General features: G+C 37.1%; 1 protein-coding gene and 1 long non-coding RNA gene across 2 annotated transcripts in view; one reads left to right on the top strand and one right to left on the bottom strand.

The window, feature by feature from the left end:
• LOC134672125 (uncharacterized) overlaps positions 1–23,140 on the top strand; it is a 715,951-nt gene that overhangs the window by 51,684 nt on the left and 641,127 nt on the right. The gene's annotated exons all lie outside the window — the stretch shown is intronic.
• The window catches only part of LOC134672090 (putative phosphatidate phosphatase), a 126,932-nt gene continuing 104,491 nt past the window's right edge, over positions 700–23,140 (bottom strand). Inside the window, exons 4-6 of the mRNA XM_063529999.1 lie at positions 5,446–5,610; positions 4,705–4,881; positions 700–3,413 (exon numbers count right to left, since the gene is read on the bottom strand). Of these exons, the coding sequence (XP_063386069.1) occupies positions 3,297–3,413; positions 4,705–4,881; positions 5,446–5,610 (459 nt within the window). The 3' untranslated portion in view covers positions 700–3,296. The remainder of the gene's footprint in view (positions 3,414–4,704; positions 4,882–5,445; positions 5,611–23,140) is intronic.

The following is a 23,140-nucleotide window of genomic DNA, read 5'->3' as shown; positions in this document are numbered from 1 at the left end:
ATCTATAGCGTTCACAAATAATTTAGAAATGCTGCCAAAACGCTATGCTATACAATATACAAGGTCTTGAACATATACAGTTGACAATAAAACTATAATTCTAAAATGTGTCGTTCCACGGCAAAAGGTAACTTATGGCGGCTGGCGCTTACGTCGCATAGCGCCGCAATAATATTGGAGTGGCGTTAATAATAGCATAAGCGCCAACCGCCATAAGGTACCTTTACTAGTGGGACGTCACAAATGGTTACATAAGAAACTTCTTGGTCACTTTGAAAATGTAGGTTTTCATCGGCTGCTCTCCGATTACATAATTTGGAAAAAAAAATTTTTTCATCTGAATATTTTCATGGATGAGTAAAATTCTAAAACTGTATATTTATTCTGCACATACACTTACTAGATGGCGTTGGCCATATCAGTCATATCAAACCTCGGTTGTGTTGTGAAAACGTTCTCGAAAAAAAAATTCAAAATATGACTCAAAATTTGCTCAGGATCCTTAACCCAGACAACAGGTTAAAATATGAGCTAAAGGGCCATGTGAAGCGCCATCTAGTGACATTGCTATTTCATATTATATTTGACTTGAGAGTTGTTTATTATTTAACTATCTACTCTTTGATTTCGTATTCATCGACTAAATAAAAGTTCGAAAACCAGATGATAAAACTTCAGTCAAATAGAATGACCAACAAATATCAACGACCAATATATTTAAATTATTTAACACCTACATAAATAATTCATCCTAATGTAAAATAAAATTAACCAAAACTTAACTAACAAGATATGTACAAAGCGAAACTAATCTAAATATAGATTTAAATTTTTATTATGTTTAAGGCCACAATGGCGTTTTTACGTCCACCGTTACAAAAGTCACAATTTTGAACTAATTTATCTGAAATGATCAGTTTGTCTCTTTCTAACTAGTGCATTCAGTATATAACCATTACGTTAGGGTAATATGGGTGGGAATCGTAACTTTTTCACTGCTATTATTATACTGACAACGGAGGCCCGCTTGCACCATTCCACTAACCCAAGGTTAACCGATTAAGCCTTTAACCCAGTGTCAAATTGCACTGGTAACCATGGTAATTCTAAGTTTAACCGGTTAACCCCAGGTTAGGGAATGGTGCAAGTGGCCCTAAGTGGTACAAACAGCAAAACTCTTAACTGCCCATCGGTGGACCTTATGCCTTCTGTAATAAGGTTTACGAAATATCAGTTAACAAACAGTGTGGGCTTGTACGATGAGAAAAATATGGAAAACTCCTGATTCCGATATTAAGATTAAAAAATTTCTAAAAAACAAATCATAGCGAGTGAAGCTGGAAATAAATAAAGTTAGTAAATATAAATAATAAATTGGGACAATATGAAAAAAGAGTAGAATTAAGTATAAAATTCGAAAAAAATTGTTTTCCCATCGTATATAGGTAACAGAGAAAGAACTTTTCAATACAATAAAGAAACTACGTACATATTTACTATTTTTCCCACATTAAAAAGCGTTACACTGCTCACCAGTCTGCTATATTGTTACATCTCTATATCACAGTATCCAATACATGCCCCGAGTCTTCTAGACCAGAGGTATCTTATTCTACAATTATATATTCGTAAACAAATAACTATATTAGACGCATGTAATGGTATTGAAAGCTAGATGGCGCTGCATTGCGGTATGAGTTTTGTGTTTAACACATTGACTAACAATGACCCGCTAGGCAGGTTCTCTATTCCTACGAATTCGTGCCTACGCGCTTTTCGCTATAAACGGGAAAAAAACATGCTATCAGCTACACTCGTAGCGCGCAGCTCGCGCGGGCAGTTAATGTGATAAATTGGTAAACGCTAATTCTTTATAAATCTTGTTTGTCAATTGCAAAATGCTATGCAGCGCCATCTAGTTTGAATAAGTACAACACTCCTTAGACATGTTGCTTCAGTCGTGCGTCTGTTATAATACATTTATCTATGGTAAAGTAAATAAATGAGCTGTGCATGTTTTATTTTTTAAACAAATAAATGCATTAATATAAAATGCGTTAAAATTCGTACCGAATGAAATAATTTATTTACACACTATGCTAAAATTAAAACTAATAAATTGTACTTTAAATTATTTACACAAACTCTAAATGAAAGCTTGTATAGGAATAAATAGTGTATATATATAAATAACACATTGCACGAAAACTTTAAGTAGTAAAATATTCTTAAATAATTATAAGGCGATTTTTATAGCTGGTTAAAGAAAAAAACAGTTTTTAATTTAATTCCAACTTCAGAAATCACATTAAAACTAAATCAAGTCATCTTATAAAATAACATTTATAATTGTACTGTATTTTTTTCTAAAGCAGCTATACCAAACTTTACTATGCACTTTCTACATAATTAAATCAATGAATTTACTTGACTAATAACTTTTAGAGACTCATTACTTAAAATAATAATTTTTAAATCGAAAAAGTCAAAAGGGCACTTAGACCTTTATTAAAACTAAGGAAGTCGATATTATTTCGAAGAAAAACTAACTTTTAGAAAGTCTCTACGAGACATAAATAAATAATCCATACATAAAGAGCAGAAATATCTATCATGGTACAAAATAACCGGTCATTTAGATGACGAACTAAATAGTTCATAAAACCAATAAATTATAGGTTTTTGAATATAATTTTTACTATTGTAGTACTATCCACTCTCTATTTAAATTATGTTTAATGAGGTCTACATACTTATGATTTTTTTGCACTGCCATCTACCGCTTAGATCTAACATTGAATCTAGGATGAATTTACATACAATAAGCCGTAAAAAAGCATTTTAGCTACCTCGCAGTACAATAGAATCTAAAATCATATATATCGTAATCTATATTCATAAGTCATAACAGTTCTGGTTCTCTTTCAGGTTGACTACGTTGCGTCGTAGTTTCGATTATCAAACACAGATGGCGTTGATATCAAGCTGCCTTTTTTTCTGACGTCGAAGAATATAATCATCGGTTGTTCACTTGTAAGTTCACTTTTGACGCCAAAGCGCTCACTGTCAAACACTTTAGTTTGACGTAGAGTAGGTTTTTCCGTTTGTTTGTAAGCAAACAATAAAAGTTACTTTAGTTCCAAGTACCAAACGCAGATGGCGTTATAATTAACAGTTCAATCAAGCTAGTACCAAGTATTCAACACAGATGGCGTTGTAATCAAGCTGAGAATTTAAGCTACACTTGCGGTTCAATACTCGTGGGAGATGACCTGCGGTCACTCGTCGTCGGATTGTCAAACGCGCCAACCGGAGGCCGAGCGGGTGTTGCCGTTGGTTTGCAGCTCCGCGTCGTGGTGGCTGACGGGTTGCCGGTTCCGTGGTGTCTTGCGGAGGTTTGACACGAATGTGAACTGGAATTGGAGAAAAAACGAGTTAGTTAATCACATTATGGCTTAAAGATATGTAGATCACTATTAACTTGCATTTAAATATATTAAAAATTATTTAGGTACTCTGACACTGAACTTGATAGTACTAGTTTGTAAAATATGCGATAGATGGCGTGAGTAGTAGCGAAGTAGCGTGCGTGTTCTTGAACAGAGTCAATCCGCGTAAGTCGCGTAATTTGGCAATATTGTTTTATTTTGATAGAAATGTGAGAGATATTTTGTTACTCGTATTTTATCATCGTAAATAACTAAATTTATTCGTAAACCTTTCTGCAAATACCTAAGGTAAGGTAAGGATGGACAGTTAATAAGAATATTATGTGTTAAGAACGTAGGTTCTTAATGAACAATTGGTTGTGTGCTTTGTTGCTAATAGCGGCAATTTAGGTAGTTTTTCACTGACACCAAAATATGGCAACAATAGTGGTGTCAATTTTATTATCCTGATTGAACCACAAAGCTATGCTATCTATACTACCCGCAAACCAAACTGATGATCGGGGTCGTAAAACTTCTCGCTCACACATGCATATTCGTAGTGGGAGTGAAAGAAATGGTAATATGATCTCAGTCGTCAGTCAGGTTAATGGTGTCAATGTCGCTACACAATGTTAAGGTCAATTTGTGTCACACATTCACGTGTATTGAATGATCAGGTCATGTTATAGCTAATACAAATGAAATAATGGTCAAGTGTGTTTCAGACAGGTTTCCGCTTTCGCAGCGACAATTCACTTGTTACCGTAGGGAACTAAAACAAATCGTTATATAAGTTTAGTTTCAACAAAGATATATAAAGGTTATATAACTCCGTATAAGATAAATAAAGTCTAAGAAAAAAACTTGCAACACAAAATGTATGCTCGAAAAGATGACGTCGTACCTTGTATAGATGGCTATACCGTTTGATATTTAACAATTTTAACACATATCAGTGAAAGAACAAGGATTAAAGTCAAATGGCGTTCTAAAAGTTTTAATCCTGTGTCGAAAGATGGCAGTATTTTTACTGTAACTACAAAATTCATTTCTTCTACTTACGACCTAGAAAGGCAGATTATCCTGGGTCAAACGGAGGGCAAGCGAGCGCGAGGAAAAGCACCCACCAGATGGTCTGATGTTGTGAATAGGGTGGTTGGCGGCAACATGCAGTGCGTGACCCGTATGGCCTAGGATCGCACTGAGGAGACGTAGCATACATGGTCACGATCCTCAGCAATGAGGGACTGAGGAAGAAGAGAAGAAGACTTACGACAACCACGGCAACCAGCAGCCCGATGCTAAAGCCGGCCAGTACGTCGCTCCAGTGGTGCTTGTAGTCGGACACTCGTGTCATGACGGTGTACCATGCCAGCATGATCAGCACGAACTGAATCGCGTGACGGAGCAGCTTGGAGCCACGCCAGGTGAAGCGCTTGTGGAGGTACAACTGGAAAATAAGGAAATTAATTTCAAGAGAGGATCTCTGGAAGTTTTTAGCGTAATGCGATGTCAAATGTTATTGCAAATGATCGAGAAAGATCCAAGACAGCAAAGGAATATGGTATTGCATTAAACTTACGAGCAATTGGTGCAAAGAGCAACGTCAGGTGTAATTTGACATAGTTATTGCTAACAGCGGATAGTACCTACCTTTAAAATGAAGAATAACAGTTTATCACGAGAATTATATAGTAGGTACATGGGATCGCTCTTGGGCAATATATACGGTAACCCAGCAGATTTCACCTTTAAAGTACATATACGAGTATCCATCCCATCTTCATGTGCCGATTATGTACTACTATCTCTTTCCCTTCAATTGTCAGGGGACAGGCAAATGAAAATTTAATACTTACTGAGAAATACAGCATAGTATACTTACGCGGAGAAGGAAGAATGCCAGCTAGGAACGAGAGACGCATCTCCTTGATGAGTTTGGGCTCGTCCGTGAGAAGACATTCAATGTCCACGATATACCATCATTTGTTTCCTCTCGCCAGTTTAAACTTACCGAGAAATACAGCATAGTATACGCGGAGAAGGAAGAATGGCCGCTAGGGAAGGACAGACGCATCTCCTTGATGAGTTTGGGCTCGTCCGTGCGAAGACATTCGAAGTCAACGATGTACCGCCACTTGTTCTCGGGCGCGGTGCAGTTTATGTTAGGCCGGCAGACCTGGAACAAGATTGATGAAAATAAATTATCAAGTTTAAAAAAAAATTACAATCTTCAAATGATTGCAATATGGGGACGAATTAAAGCAATTAATAATCGGGTAGGTATACCTGAAATTGTTGCTAAACAACTTTAAAGGGGCCTACAGATTATCAGTTCGCCGGACGATATCAGCCTGTCAGTTAAACGCAAAAGGTGACAGTTCCGAACAACTGACAGGCTGAGATCGTCCGGCGAACTGATAATCTGTAGGCCCCTTAAGTACAAATTGATTGTATTTATTATAATTTGAACTCCATTTGTAGGTAGGTACTCTGTGTTCTTAAATCTGTTATTCTGTCAGCATTTTCAACAAAACTTGAATATAAGGACAGTAAGTAAAACACTCGGGTAAAAATCAATTCTCAGAACTGATCCATTACAAGACACTCGTAAATTGTTAGTCAATTAATATTTTTGCACTCAAAAACACTCTTTCTTGAGCGATGGCATAGCTCCCTGAGGCTTAAATGCCGGTTTGACATTTGCCTTTCCCAACGCAATAAGGCAGCGATAACTTTACCGCGCTTAAAAACTGTAATACCTGTGGTAAAAATACATAGTTTCTCAGAGAAAAAATGCCACTATACCAGTAGACTTTAAGGTCGATATCCTATTGTATTTTAATGTCGGTAGCGCCTTTCTGGCAACGGAGGCATTGGTATACATTGCCTGAAAGCACAAAATGTTAAATGGAATTGCGTCGACAAGCGTATTTTTTCACGCTAATATGCCAGTCTTAATGTTTATGACTTAAAGTTGTTGCGAATCTGCATGGAAACTGACTCGAGGAGACACGAAGCCGGGTTTTAGCGAGCCGAGTGGAAATAACACTACAATGCTTTTAGATAGACGCAATAAATCTGAGATTCTGAGCTTTACGGCAGAGAGACTGGACACGTATCTTAAATCAGCTTAAGTTATCCAGATAAGTAAAGTTTATAGACATTGAAGTATGCTGATGGGAATGGGATACAATCTAAGGCGATAAAACTGTTTAGTGCTTTGAGATATAGATCAGTCCAAAGTCTAGTTAAGTCTTAAGAGACAGAGAATTTATGGAAGCCAATAAGGAATTATCGGTTGTCTTCATCATTCATATAACCAAACGAACGATTAACATTTATTTTAACATTTTAACGTTTTTAGCAGGTTTGCTCCATCAACTTTAAATGTTTCTAATAATGTAGAGAATAACTAACACATTGGATTACACATTTCATCAACAAGCATCGCTTTTCTGTTACAGCGAATGTAAGTAAGTCCAATTTTATAAGACAAATAAAGACAATTTTATTCCCACAGATACCTACAAATAAAATAGCAAAAGTCTTATACCAGACCATAATTTTGTTTACAGTATCAATAACATACCATTATCGGCATGTCCTGAATTAATTTCTACACTATAAAAGGGCACGTCAATCATCCAATCAAGTGGTTCAGTTTCGAGACCAGTTTTTGAATTTTTTGCGTCAATCGTTAATCGCGTACCAAATTGGCGGTTATACCGACTCGTTGGCAACTTGGCAGTAAACGGGGGATATTTATTTTTCCAGTTTTGCATGGTAAAACAGAGGTAATTTAGTGATTATGGAAAGAAGAGGCGGCGCCGAAGGGCGGGAGCCTTGCAAGGGATAGATGCAATATTTTTCAATAATAATGTGTTGTGAGGATTTGGTGAAAATAGACCGAATAAAAAATCTGTTCTTCGTCGTTTTACACATATTTATGCTCTTCATAACATATGTGTTGTTGGCGACTGGCTGGCACGCGGCCTCCTTCGAACGTATTGTTTGTGAAGTATTTTAATTTGTGTTTGACAATCAGTCTGCCTGTCACCGCGTATCTATTAAGTTCTTGTTGTGCTTTCTTAAATAAATTATTTATAATATTTGTATAATATCTGCGTGTTTCCATTATATCACCAACTCATCATACAGTCCACTTCACTAGCTATCATGTGTCATGAGCCTAAATTGAGAAATTTTTCATTTCATGAAGTGAAGTATTTTAGCAAAATCGTAATTTTTTTAGATCCTCTGAAAACAATTACTAATGCAACACACCACAGTTTTATTAGATGTTCATAAGCGCATTGTAATAGGTACCTATGCCTAGTATGCCTACTAGACTACCTATCTTTATCTTCATCGCTCATAGTTATAGCTCTAAGGTAACATATAACGAATCTCATCAATAACTTAGGGAGTTAGGATACCTCCGGGATACCTAATCACCAACACCACACCACAACACAAAATGCTATCGCAGTTCAAACTCGCGACTTTATTCTCAACTAGGTTTACAAAATAACCCACTTCCTATTAAGCCACCACTAACGACATAATTCTCCATCAACCACATATCACGTAAACCGACTCCAATCATCAATCGCAATCATCGATACTGTGGAAAACCTAATGCCACTCATTATCGATAGTTTACGCAAAGCCTCCCATATTTAACTTTCGCTCTCCGTACACCGATTACTACATTATCGCTCACTTATCGATTGAAATACCGTCTACACTGTTGACTGATCATTTGTAAACCTTATTGCGAAGAGATAAGGTCTACTCATGATTAGTTAAGATTTCTGTGGGTACTACTTTAGCCAGCGGCTACTAAGTTATTTTGTGTCAGTGCCGTGTATTCTTTCAACCCAAGCGAGGCAAGTGCTTGTCAAAACCGGCTTAACTTGATCACCAAGATCCCTAAAACGATCTAGGTATTGTAAATGTTTAAGTTCACAACAACACCACAATCAGTACAATCTCACATCCCATCATCACAATCCTGATTAAAATAGGCGCGATTAATGCGTTTTCAATCATTTATTTTTTATATCATTCTTCAATTCTGTCCTATTAGTCATACGTATTATGAAAACAAAGCTGCACTTTAAGGTGGAAGCAAGCCGCTTTGCATGGTGATAGTAGACACCAAAGTAAGCGATTTTTTCCGAAGCACCCAAAAATTCACCCCTTAGGAGCCGAGATTTAGCGAGATCTATTAGGAAAAAGAAAAAAATTCCACAAGTTTCAGGGAACAACAAATATTGAAAAAAATTATATCACTTGAAAGAAAATCACTTTTTTTAACATAAAAAAAATAAATACAAAATCTTTTCAAACAATATTAGTGTGAAATTATTAAAAAACATTTTTTTCTCTTTTGCGCTTTATTCTTGCAAATAATGTCTTCGACTTTGAAGAATGTCTGAAAATAAGTATTTTTGGTTAAAGTCAAATATATTTCTTACTAAATAACGAAAACCGCATCAAAATCGGTTCAGCAGTTTTTGAGATACAAGTTTCAGAAGTTGGCTTACTTTTATTTATATGGGATTTTTCGTCTTACATAGTCCAAAAGGCGAGTAAGTCGTAGTAAATTATACGTAAATTAGAAGGTACTTAATTTATCTACATTAGGGATATGTATATAATATATATTTATATGTGGAAAACGGCCATAGTCACCATCTTACATAAAAAAGGAGATATATCGAAGCCGAATTTTTGCCCCACAAGCCTCCTTTCCCATACGTACAAACTCTTTGTAAAAGTTTTATGCAACCGCCTAACTTGTATCCTCGATGAATGCCAACCTCCCGAGCAGGCTGATTTCCGGAGCGGATTCTCTACAGTCGACCAGTTGCGGCAGTTGCACATGCGGTAAAGCAGTTAATGGAGAAAAGTCACGAGTACAACCGGACCCTGTGCATGGCCTTCGTAGATTACGAAAAATCCTTCGACAGTGTCGAGCATTGGGCGGTGTTTGACTCTCTCCATCGCTGCTCAATCGACAATCGCTACGTGGATCTGCTCTAGGAGCTATACATATATACCTCGGCAACAATACAAGTTTGGCTTTACAAACTTAGTAACCCAATATCTATCGAAAGGGGATATCAGTTCAACCAAGTTTTTGACGGCAGTGCTAGACGACGTCATAAAAACGCTTGCATGGGACAGAACTATCATCAGTATCAATATCCAAGGGTCTTCTTGTCACACCTGCCGCCTTTTTTGTTTGCCGAGTCCCTGGAAGATCTTCAAGGCATGGTTGAAAGCCATGCTTCTTTGAATAGATCTTAAGCTGACTACGTCCAAGACTAAAGTTATGACGAACATCTCTAGTAAATCGATTCCAACCATTACGGTTAGGAACGAAAGACAGGAGGTGGTCGAGAAATACGTGTATCTTGGATATATTCTATCATTTGACAAAACACATCAGCAGAAGGAGATCTCCAGGAAAATCCAGCTGGGTTGGGCGGCATTCAATAAACAAGCGGACATCCTCAAACCCGTTAATATTCCACAATGCCTGAAAACTCGCCTCTTTAACCAATGTGGCCTACCTACCATGACCTACAGTGTCGAGATATGAACGCTCACTAAAGAGGCTGTGTATAAAATCCGAGTGGCACAGAGAGCCAAGGAGCGCGCCATGCTCGGCATTAAATTTCAAGACCGAGTGAGGCAGGTCGAAATCCGACGCCGCACCAAGATGCAAGACGTTGGATGCGTCATCCTAAATGGAGCTGGGCGGGACATGTTGCCAGGCAGAGTGATGCCAGGTGGGCCAAAGTGTTAACGGAATTGTGGCCGCTTACAGACGAAAGAAGTGCCTGGCGTCCGTTGGCTCGTTGGGTGGACGACATTCCGAAGATTGCGGGTCACTTCTGGATGAGATTGGCTCAGGACCGGGATAAGTGGCGTACTCGAAGAGAGGCCTATGCTCAGCAGTGGGCGATTAAAGGCTGATATGATGATATTATATATTTACAAGAAAAAGATTATTCCAGTAAAGGATGGTACGGCAGTGTGTGCTTCGCGCTCGACTTGGCGGGGGCACTGCCGTGCCCCCCGATTCATCTTCAGCTTCATTCACACTGGCTAAACTGGTTAAACTAGAGGATGAAATAAAAAAGAGAATAAAATGTAGATCTTTTTACAGATAAATATACTTTATATTGAAAAAGCTATATTTTTATAAAATTATATGTTATTATACGTACTTTAATGTACCTACTAACTTTAAAACTTTGATTTGCCCAATATTCGGTAGGGATTAAAGTACTAAGCCTGCTTTTAAACACAATGCCTCATAATAAAATTTGTTTAATGAATTTGAAGATATATGTATAAATGTTTATATAATACATAGATAAAGGTGTGTTTTATATTAATAAGAAAAGCACAACATAGTTAGAACTTAATACAGTACTTAAAATTAGTCACTAATTATAAATCGTCATGTCAATAAAACTAGGCCAATTTCTGGATCATGAATCTTATAAACTACTTAACCGATTTTGATGCGGTTTTCAGTTTCTGATAAGAAATATGTTTGACTTTATTATTAAGTACTTATTTGCAGACATTTTTCAATGTGGAAGACACTATTTGAAAATTAAAACGTAAAAGGTATTTTTTTAATAATTTTACACTAACACTATATTTCTTTAATATATTTTTTTTAATATTTTTTTTACATCAAGAAAAGATATAGTCTTTCGATTGACACCAAATTTATCTTAATCGGACGATCCGTGAAACTTGTAGATTTTTTTTTCTGTTTTTAACAGACCTCGCTTTTTCTCGGCTCCTAAGGGACGAAATTACGGGTGCTTCGAAAAAAATAGTTTTATTTGGTCTCCACTATTATCGTGCAAAGTGGCTTGCTTCCACCTCAAAATGCAGCGTTACGGCAAAAAAGCTCCATAATTAGTATGACTATATTTACAAAAACCTAAAATGAAACAATAAGAATCGATTGACAATGATATAGCGACGAATTCATCAATCGGACCGTTCTTTGGGACATGTCAATATTTATATGGACGTTAATCGGAATTTCTGACAATCGCCTTTAAAAACCACGAAACTGCGATTAATATTGATTATTAGGATCGTAAATGAACAAACGCGGTTGTCAATCTTGTGAGACTGTCAATCGAGATTAATCCGTAGGCCGTTTAGCAAAGAGTAACTATGCGTAATCAGAGAATTTTTAAATAAGTATTGGTTATGTCGAGCAATCAACTCGCAAACGCAACAAGCTTTTGGAATAACACCCAGTAGTATCGATCCGAGCAAAAATAAATATAAATGCATCGATTTAAAGTCTATCGGAACTGTTAACCTTAATCATAATCATACCTGTGGCATGGTTGAATGTGCGTATAATGCGATATTAGTGTTCAAGTAATAAAAGGTTATGGAGCATTAAATTAATGTGTGCGCGTGAGGTGTGAGACATAAACGCAAATATAAAATGCAGATTATTTAGCGAGAACGGGCTTTAACGGTATATAATCACGTTTAAGTCGTAAACGGTAGCGGTATACAAGTTTTTATGGTTTTTTTTTATAGTGAAACTCAAAAGTACCGACGAATCCAGACAATTGAAGCGCCACTCAAATTTCAAGTCATGATGCGTCCACAGAGTACATGGACTGTTTTGAACTTTTTGATGAAGGTTGTAACTACCATTAAAGTTCATCTGAGACAGTCCTTTTATACAATACGGGGCACATTCTGCATCTGATAGTCAAAATAACACAAGTCCATTTTAAGTTTACGCCAATTCTTACTTAATACTATTGGAAATAAGAAATAAAATGGTATACTTAAAGGGAATGGACTTAAGGCATTTGGTGTTAGGAGTATAATTCGGTGGATCTGGTTTTAAATTCAAGGCGCTGCGCGGGAGTTTATTGGCCATTGGTCACAGACGCGGCCTGCATCTAATGACATGGGCTTGTTAAATAGTCACCGTGGCATTGGATGTGTCGATGCATTTCAAACTTGCACATAAAATACTTGAGAACTCTTCACACTGGAAGCCTTAGGGCCCCCCCACATCTGGCGTCTTTCGAGCGTCGGCGTCTACAATTCTATGGCCGACGTCGAGGCAACGTCGACGCAGCGTCGACGCAACTGCGCAGCGACGTCATTTTCCATAGCGCTGGACCGACGCCGACAGACGCCGACGCTCGAAAGACGCCAGATGTGGGGGGGGCCTTAGGAGTGTTGATGGTCTAATGCAGGGGTCCCCAAACCGGCCCGCCGACACCCAAAGCGAGTGCCCACTGTCCGGACCGCGGGAGCCAGGCTCCAGGGGTTCCGCATTCATTGAGAGTGGAACTGTTCCTAACAGCAGCAACCAGACACTACCCCCCGGCGCAAAAACCGACGGTGGTCCGCGCGAAAGTTTTTGAGGGGCAATATTGGCCCTCAGGTAAAAGGCGCGATTGATATTTCTAAACGAGATTTGCGCCCTCTCGTGCCGATGAATATTTCGGAAATCATGTTCGAAATATCATTTGAGAGTACCAAACGAACAGACAACTGTCAAAATAGGACCCAAATGTACAATACAATACAAATACTCTTTATTGAACACCTCATTACAAAAAACAATACAAATAACACAGGAAGAAGAGGTATGAATGAGAGGATGTACCTATTTACTTTCTTCTTTCGTTCCAATTCTCAGGTTACCGAATGGACCCCATGCTACGGTTGGCGGGTGAGAACGACCAAGACCTTATAGATACAGTAAAAAAGTTAACGGGGTCTAATTAAACTTGTAGGTACATGATCATAGCCACTTAAATTAAATAAGGGCGCCATTTTATCCTATTTTCCGGCATTATAAGCCAGTAGGTATTATAACTACATAGCATTACATTTCGTAAATTGACTTGTATGTTGGAAACTCAAATTTATCGGTTAAGAAGGTATTAAAATAAAAACATAAGTGTAAAAACTTTACTGCTTACTATTGCAGTTCAAAACATAGACGCTCAGTAATAAGATGCCTAGGCTTTCATTAGATAATAATAAAACAAAACTCTAAAAACACCCATACATTACGATACCAACATTAGAATAAAGAAATAAAAGTCAACTATCAAAGCATTAAAGCCGCCTAAGCACCACTTAAGGCGTTAAAATCTAAAGATCTTCCAGATTTCATATCAGATTCCGTAGCCGTAGCTATCAGCATAGCCCTGTTAAATTGATTCTCCGAGGGCCAAACAAGAATCCCAGATATGAGATAGGTACAAGAAGATTGCGATCCGATCGGTTTTATTAAGCTCGTGCTGGACCGTGGTAAACCGCATTAGATATAATAATACGACATTAAAGAACTTTCAACTCTAATATGTGAAGAAAGGGTTGATTTTAGAGTAGATGGTGAAGATTGAGAAGACAATGCGACTTCGAAGGTGAAAGATCATCGCGATTTGCGCTTTCCAGTTTATTAATTATGATAAAGATATGTAATATAATGTATAAATAAGTCACAGCGATAATATAAAATTAAGTTTCAAGTTAGTTAAACGTGTGCAATAAGTACAATTGTACGTCGTAAAAGTGGGTAAAACTATAAGCATAAAACATAAAATCTTTCATAATCGTAATGCGAATTTGCCAACTGACGTTCTTAACATTAATATAGTGGTACCAATACCACTTAATAGTCATAAGGAGGAACAATTTCTAAGGACATAATTGAAACGGATGATGCCAATTACAATTTCAAGTTAATTAAAAGTCGTTGATAATAGACTCTAAATATAAAATCTTTAAGCTGTAATTTCCATAAATAGTTAAAGATTATAAAACAAGAAATCCGAACGGTAATTACGGCTCCATAAGCAAATAAAAACGTCAAAAGATATAAAAACTGACGTCGCATTTACCGACAAGCGCAACGAACTGAGAAAATATTGTGGCACTTTTAATACACCTCAGAGCGTTCACGCAAGTTTGCAACGTATATGTTTACCTATAAGACGAGATGTCTGTCTCTCACTAGATTGCTGGAACACGTTCCTGACACGTAATAGACGGGGAACAGGTTTAAGATCTTAGATAAATCCAATTACGGAATCATACCGAGATAATGTAACGAACACACTCGTAAATGCAAATTTTACGGCGACGGTCACGGCGATACTTACCGAGTTTACTATCTAATTTATAGTGGACACCATTCAAACAGCGTTTGATGCTTTTAGGGCCCTTGGACCATAATGTACTCGTAAAATGGGTGGACTGGTGAGAGAAAGCATCATTTGTCGGAATTAGTTTGGAAGGTATCATAACGAGGTATTGCTTCATGTTATTACATTGAAGTGACAATCGAGGCTCGATTAAATTAAACTTGGAAAACTAAAACGGTACTTACACCGCATGCTTGCAATAATTTTCAATCAGAATGGTGTGTCTTGTCTATTGAATAAAGGTAATTTTATTTAAATACCCTTATTAGCATTGCATTTTGCCACCTCAGAGCTCCATGTAAACACGAATATTAAACGTTATTTGAATTCTAAATGCCCATAAGATTGCAATTGAACATTGACTTCTATTAGAGTAAATTGACCACAGAAGAAATTTGCTGATTTCAGGAAACGTAGTACCTACATACCTGTATAAGGGAATACTATTAGTTAAAGGGCTCGTGAAGTCGTAACTTTCAGACGTTAAAAGTGAATGGCAATATGTCAGTCCGATACTTACAGTCAGCAGCAGATATACCTGAGCGGGCAAGGTGTCCAAGAAAACATATACACTTCAATCGTCACAAAAATAAGGACATCTAAGTTGTCATTTTCACGTAGGCTTTCAGTTCGTCACATATACCTTAACTTCTGAGTTTTTCTTTAACACTGTATGTGTTAAAGAAAATTATTTAATCACAATGACAATAGCGGTTAAAACGTCAGTGGTAACTAAGCACTCAAATTCAAGCTGCTGTCATTAATACCTACACGCACTGCCAATCACGTACGTCAGCAGCCAGGGTGCCACCAGTTGCTAAGCAGTTGTTATTTCAATGGTAACTAAGCATCAACATTTTATCTGTTTAACTTTTAAATAAATACTGTAGCACTACGAATTGACACCTCCTTTCTTAAAGAAGTATTTTATCGTTAAGTGTCAAACTTAGACAATAAATAAGTAGGTTCTACGAGAACGATCGGTTTTTTTATTTTAACTGTCATATGCGGCTGTTCTTCCAAACCGTGGAGCATATTATATACCTATGTTAATATATTTATTTAGCCGCTTATTGTACTAAAACATACTATACAGGGTGGCCACAGGTTGGCCCATTTAGATCGGCCAGTATGGGAAAATCTGATACTATAAGATATACACCGATCTTTTCTTAGGAATCATGTCATCGATTTAAGTAACACGAAACACTGCAATCATACATTTAAAAAAAATGTGTAAGTACTCAGCTCGGGAATCAAACCCCGAACGTTTTGAAAAATAAAACTAAGACTATTTCTATTTAGATATCGATTGTGTAGGTCTTAAGCAATAAATGTTACTATGAAACATGATGTCTAAAATTAATAAAATGCATTGTTTTCATGTCCTTTAATTTCATTTAGTAAGTTTTCGAAGTTTTTTAGGGTTTTTAGGGTTCCGTACCCAAAGGGTAAAACGGGACCCTATTACTAAGACTCTGCTATCCGTCCGTCCGTCCATCCATCCGACCGTCCGTCCGTCTGTCACCAGGCTGTATCTCACGAACCGTGATAGCTAGATAGTTGAAATTTTTACAGATGATGTATTTCTGTTGCCGCTATAACAACAAATACTAAAAACAGAATAAAATAAAGATTTACCTGGGGCTCCCATACAACGAACGTGATTTTTGACCGAAGTTAAGCAACGTCGGGCGGGGTCAGTACTTGGGTGGGTGACCGTTTTTTTTTTTGCATTATGGTACGGCCGGCGGTTGGAAGATGGCCGATGGGGTCGAAAAGTGCTCGAGTGGAGACCACGGACTAGCAAGCGCAGCGTAGGACGTCCACCCACAAGATGGACAGACGATCTTGTTAAGGTCGCCGGAAGACGCTGGATGCGGGTCGCTTCCAACCGGCGCGTATGGAGGTCCAAGGGGGAGGCCTATGTTCAGCAGTGGACGTCTTATGGCTGAGATGATGATGATGATGATGATGATGGTACGGAACCCTTCGTGCGCGAGTCCGACTCGCACTTGCCCGGTTTTTATTTTCAATACATTTTACATACATTTTTTTTTAATGTATGAATGCAGTTTTTCTTGTTACTAAAATCGATGACATGGTTCCTAAGAAGAGATCGGTGTATGTCTTATTGTGTAGTACCTACTAAAATACGATGCCCCGAATCGATCAAAGAACGAAGGAGAAAATAATTGTATCCAACCTAGCAGTAGGTAAATATCAAATGGCATTCCGCACAGGAGTAATCTAAGTAACGCTTACTGCGGGTTCAAACCTACAAAGTCCTGATAGAAAGTCGTACATATTACGCTACATCTGACATATCTTCAAAAATTATATAAACTAATGCGAAATTAACATAAAACCTGAAGACACAAATTAATAATAAAAAAGAAACCCAAAAGAAATAAAAAGCTGTAATCTCTAGGTGCGTACGACTGAGATTTGACCCCGCGGTCTCTACTTTGAAAAGCAAACGCCTGTTACTGAGACCACAACGTGCCTTGACAATTGGCTCTAAATTCGGCTTCAGTTAGATTTTGCTATGTGTCATTCGTTTTGACGATTCTGTTAAAAGAAATGGTTTGCAGTAAGTTGACCGAGAGGCTCCTGTCAAATGGTTGAAGGGCAAAATGTGAGATAGATACGATAGGTATGTGATGACAAGACTGTACTGCTTTCGATGATTGTCAAAACGCTTTACCTGAAATTAGCGTGGCTATCTTTCATTCAATATTCGACCATACTTGTATGCTTTAAAGTCTATTTTTCCATATTGTTCAGATATATTTGACACGTTGGCCGCTTAGATACCATTGGTTTTTTGACAGCTAAGGTATCAATGACTTGTTGTAAGTGTAGAAATTAATGAATAGCGACTGTTAACATATTTGTGACACGTTGAGCGCTCACAAGTAAATACTACCATGACAGTCAACAACTTTTTGACAGTTTAAACGTTTACCTCTCTTTGAGCACCTGGAGTGTATAGCGACTTCTGCTGCTGACTGTACAAAGTTACGTCACTATATTCCTGAAGTCCTGCGGTAATGGATTGAAAGTTGATGGTAATGTTGAGTTTATAACCAATTGTTTTGAAATATACATTAAGTTACCTAACACATTGCTTGCTAAGCTGCAGTGAACTTTATGGATGTCAATAAGACAATTCTCAGTGACATTTTATTACAAGAGTAAGGAACTGATTACAAAAACGTATCATTAGGAACAAATTGTTCTGCAGAGAGATGCAAATGTAGGTATCACAAAACGATTAAAACTAAATAGATTATCTTTTATATCTTTAAAAAAGGCTCATAAAGATCACCAGATACGTGATCCTAATGTAGAAATTAAAGACGAGGACCGAAGCTCCATGAAAATAACAATAACAACGTACTATTTAAGCTAACTTATAAACAAATAAGCATTAAGCACAAGCCTTTAAAGAATCTCTGACGCACAAGCGAACAATGCCCGCGAATAAAAAGCAATAAGGTTCCATTGATGATCGGAACCACTATGGAACCTTAGTAATAAAGCGGTCACAAGACGTGTGAATGACATACAATTAATAAGCCACCCACTGCTTGAAACAAATCACTCGTCAGAATTTCGGTAACGAATATGGAGGAACGAAGTTTGAATCGAAATTGGGTTATTTAAAAATGTAGAAGGGAAACTTTGTTCCTCGAAAAAGACATGTGAAGTTGGTAATGATAACGTAGACAGCCACTTTGGTGATTGTGACGATATATGCGCATAGATAGTACTACTAATGAGTACATTCCATGCGATGGAACAGTCAGCAGCAGAAATTGTTAAGCGGGCGAGGTGTTCAAAATTACCTTGACACGCTCTTATTCCCTCAACAATAAAGTCGCGTCAAGACCATTTTGAATTGAACACCTCGCCCGCTTAGCAACTTCTGCTGCTGACTGAACATTAAAAGAGTTAGCTACGGCGCTTTGCGTTGTTATTGTACTTAAATATTCATTTTGTATAATGTACTAACGTTTAAGTAAATAATCAATTAACATTTTAGGTAGGACAAGTCGTCTAACGGGTTTTTAGACTTTTTAGCATAACAATGTCGAAATTTATCGCAATTATCTGAAAACAGAAAGACAATGACTTGTTTTTAACGTATGATGTTATAATGCTAATTTTTAAAATCCATTTTCATAAGGCCGAAGCAAAAGAAAACTAAGAATTCAAAAGAAGAAGAAGAAGATGCTATAAAATTATAAATGAAAATTGCACTGTCTTTGTGAAATCATAGTGCATGTAGAATTAGTCTAGTAGATAGATTCCGTTATTTAGAAATTTGAAATCCATATAGAACTGCGTAAGAGATTTTATTGCAAGCTCTACATAGGTCATATATCCATGCCACCTACATTCGTACAATATGAATGCAGAATCAATAAAGCTAATGTGCTGGTAACATGTTAAAGCCTTACGACCATTCTGTGAAAACTTGTGGTGTGCGTGATATTTGAGTGCTGCGTTTCAAAATACTGGCTGGAAACAAAACACGGCTTGGTTACGTGTTTCGAGTGAAAACACGACTCGTTTGATGTCATAGGGACTTACAATTTACATTGTGTTTCAACTGCTAGTTTGTAGTTTGACGGATTTTGGTTGAGGTCGTAATGTCACAACTGATGTGCATTGTTTTTGTTTAGTTAAACTATTACGTCCATATCCTTGCTGAAAGCCGTACCTTATTCATTATACGGATAATGAAAAAGAATAACAAAGAATTAATATATTCACAAATTCCGAATAAATATTCAATAATTTTTATCCTAAGCTTCCTCAGGCTCAACATTATGCTTTAAATATTATTTATTTATTTATTTTAGAAATTTAATTCAGGCAACAAGGCCCATATTACAAATACCTTACAGACTAACATACATAATGTATTTTATAAACTTAAAACTAAACACTATTTAGTCGACAAAACTAACTATTATGCTTTGGCTAACGTTAAATAGTCGGCGTCATCTCGTATTAGAATGTTTGACGCCGAATCCAGAAATCGAAATTCCAGCATAAAGTAATACAAACACTAACACAGAAAACACCGAATAGAAGTGCGAAGACCGTTATGGCCCTGTACAATGTTCTAGGGTCCAGGTTCATGCAATTACCAGTTTGCGTCACTTTAACATGTTTACGGACCCTCAGGCGTGTTGGTTTAGGGAAGGGCGACAAATGGCCTAACAAACATGCTAAAGCAATGTTTATGTTAAAACTTATTATGAAACTACGTGTTAGGTTTAAGCTACATATAAAAGTTAAGCCATAATTTTCTTTCGAAGCTGTCTTGCGAAAACGTTCTCAAAAATCCTGCTTAGACACCCCATACACAAATTTTTTGCTATAGCTTAACTTTAGCTTCGCTAAAATTGAAGAAACGTTTAAATAACTCTCATGTTTTGACGTGGTATTTAGGTACTGTAGATATCAATGTTAAATTAATTAAATAAGATCTGTTCTTTCACAAGTAGATCACAACATAAAACAAATACTTATTTAATAGTTATCGGTAACTTAATAACTAATAAGAGTAACATTATACCAGTGTTAAGAGGTATAATTATAGTAGATATTATTATAGTTACTTTTATTACCTATACCTAATAATTTTGAAAAACATAACCCGCTAAAGAAGTAATATCTAAATTTATGTCACCATCTAGTCTAGTCCATCTACATACCCACTGTATTCTGGCAAATAAATAATTTGTAGGTATTTGTATTTACAAGTCTACCACAGCACAATAATAATTTAATAATCTATCGCTAATATAAAACAAACATGGCATAACGAGTGTCTAATCAAGGTGCTAACTCATTTACTTATTAGCTCGTGTAAGAAGATTCCACAGTACGTGTGTTTGCATTAAAACAATTACATTAAATATTACCCATGTTTACTTGTCATTCAAGCATAGTATCACATTTCCCGCTTTGTTATATTATATAGCCTCTGTTGCAACTTAATGTGCTTATTATTTTAGTATTGCGTGTAATTTGCCATACTCGGTCATTCTGACTTTACAAAGGTCGTGTGGTTACGAGTATGACAGTTTGTGTCGCTTACGTCTATATGAAATAGATTGGAAGGAAGATGTTTGTCATTTAATTATACATATAGACCGGGAGATAGTGACACATTTTACTGGGTCATTTGTACCAGTATGGCGGTTCGTCAGGGGTCTAAGTACGTAATGAACGAAATAAAAATGATGGTCATAGCGCTGGTACCGGCGGCCCAATCGCGTGGGCGTTAGTCGAACGTGTCGGATAAAATACGTGTGTCGAACGATTTGTTCCACAAAAATCCTCGTATTATTCGATAGTCCATAAAAAAGAAGTAGACGGTAGCGTAATGCCATACTTCTCCGGTGTGACTTACAGCCCGCCATACTGAGGCGAACACGTTAATTTAAATACAACAATTCAATCATTTGTGCCAAGCTAATTTTTGCACAGGTGATCATCGTCGAGCAGCCATTCATGGACATCACCATGCCATACCTACTTTTCGGATGGTTCCAAATGTCCATGAATGGCTGCTCGACGATGATCACCTGTGCAAAAATTAGCTTGGCACAAATGATTGAATTGTTGTTTTTAAATTAACGTGTTCGCCTCAGTATGGCGGGCTGTAAGTCACACCGGAGAAGTATGGCATTACGCTACCGTCTACTTCTTTTTTATGGACTATCGAATAATACGAGGATTTTTGTGGAACAAATCGTTCGACACACGTATTTTATCCGACACGTTCGACTAACGCCCACGCGATTGGGCCGCCGGTACCAGCGCTATGACCATCATTTTTCTTTCCTTCATTACATGCTTAGACCCCTGACGAACCGCCATACTGGTACAAATGACCCAGTAAAATGTGTCACTATCTCCCGGTCTAATACTACAACGTGACTCTGACAATAAAATACTAAAGTAGTTAATCATCATCATCATAACTTAAGAGCTTTGCTCTTGTCGGTGGAGTAATCACCAATAATTTATTTCTTGTGCCAGTCTTTTAATTTCCTCATACGACGCATTATTTTTTATTTGGCTGAGATAAGTAATTCTAGGTTTCCCTTCTACTCTTGTAGTTAATAAGTTTTACGAATTTATTTTCATTTGTATTTTATTTTATTAAGGCTCTGCTCTTCCATATTATAGTTGCCACGTAAATAAATGTTATGCCATTGAAAGCCATATAAAATGTGCGCAGATTCTGAAGCATAAAAGCATTTTCAAACAGCTTATTGGAAAAATATTGCGAGACTTTACATAAAACCTGATTCATTCGTAATTTACAGGATTTTCATGGTAAGCTGCTATAATTATCACTACACCTTACACTTTTTAAGTATGTATATAAGTACCTACTGTCTCAGTTAACTAAAACAGTCTGTTTACTTTTGATTAATGTTTATGGCTCACTTACTTTGTAAATATCTTGGTAAAGAAAATTCAACTAGTGAAACGATGCTCTACAGTTGTACGAGGGTTACGAGGAAGCTTCCGTGTTAGTCTAACAACTGCACTTTATCATTCATGGACATTTATTTTAGAGGCGTGTTTAATTTCGAGATCGTCTACTGAACTGAAAACTTTATTAAGTACAATCAGCCGCAAAAATGCATGGCGATTTTAATTCATTCATAATTTCTCCATGCAATTTCTCAGCACACTGTACATACTGTGAAATAAGCAAGTTGCAATGAATTCAAAATTGCACTCATTAAATGACCGAACGTTAAGCTGACTAGTTGTTTTGCTGCAGGGACAAAACGTGTGGCAACGTAGAAGAACGACAGAATAAGAAGCGAAAAGGGTTTCGCGCTCCAGCAATCCTGCTGCAGGACCAATTCAGGAAATTGCCTGACTAGTGACCATAAACAACAATTGAGGACAATTAAGAGAAGGAGATTAAGCGTCGAATCCCGTCAATATCGGCCCTATTGAACAAATTTGAGTAGCCGGCTTATCATACAGAAAATAGTGAAACATCCTATAAAATCACAATTTAACGGACGTAACGACACTGCCATAACCGGCTTGAAGAAAGACGGAAAATATCTCGTTATTACTCCAATTGCCACACAAGTTGTTAAGCTCAATCCACATACATTCTATAGCCGTCCAATTCACAACAAAGTAGCACCTTTCTGAAATTCCTTACAAATGCAATTGAAACCGCAAGTTCCTTCAAAAAGGATTATCCACCCAACATGCTACTTTCTGAAACATGCTCTAAATGTATACCGCTAAAGTTGATTTTCATTCGCCATCCTCTAAGGATATGTAGGGTTATTAGTAAGTGAACAATCCAAACAGTAATGTTTGCGTCGCGCTGCTTTGTCAACAAGGGTAATAGCGGCAGTAGGCCTGTCACAGTCAATTAGAGTGGCGGTGTCGACCAATGAC

The sequence above is a fragment of the Cydia fagiglandana genome, chromosome 16 (assembly GCF_963556715.1).
Source record: "Cydia fagiglandana chromosome 16, ilCydFagi1.1, whole genome shotgun sequence".
NCBI lineage: Eukaryota > Metazoa > Arthropoda > Insecta > Lepidoptera > Tortricidae > Cydia > Cydia fagiglandana.
The sequence above is the reverse complement of the archived record's forward strand: the minus strand, read 5'-3'. Positions and strand labels throughout refer to the sequence as shown.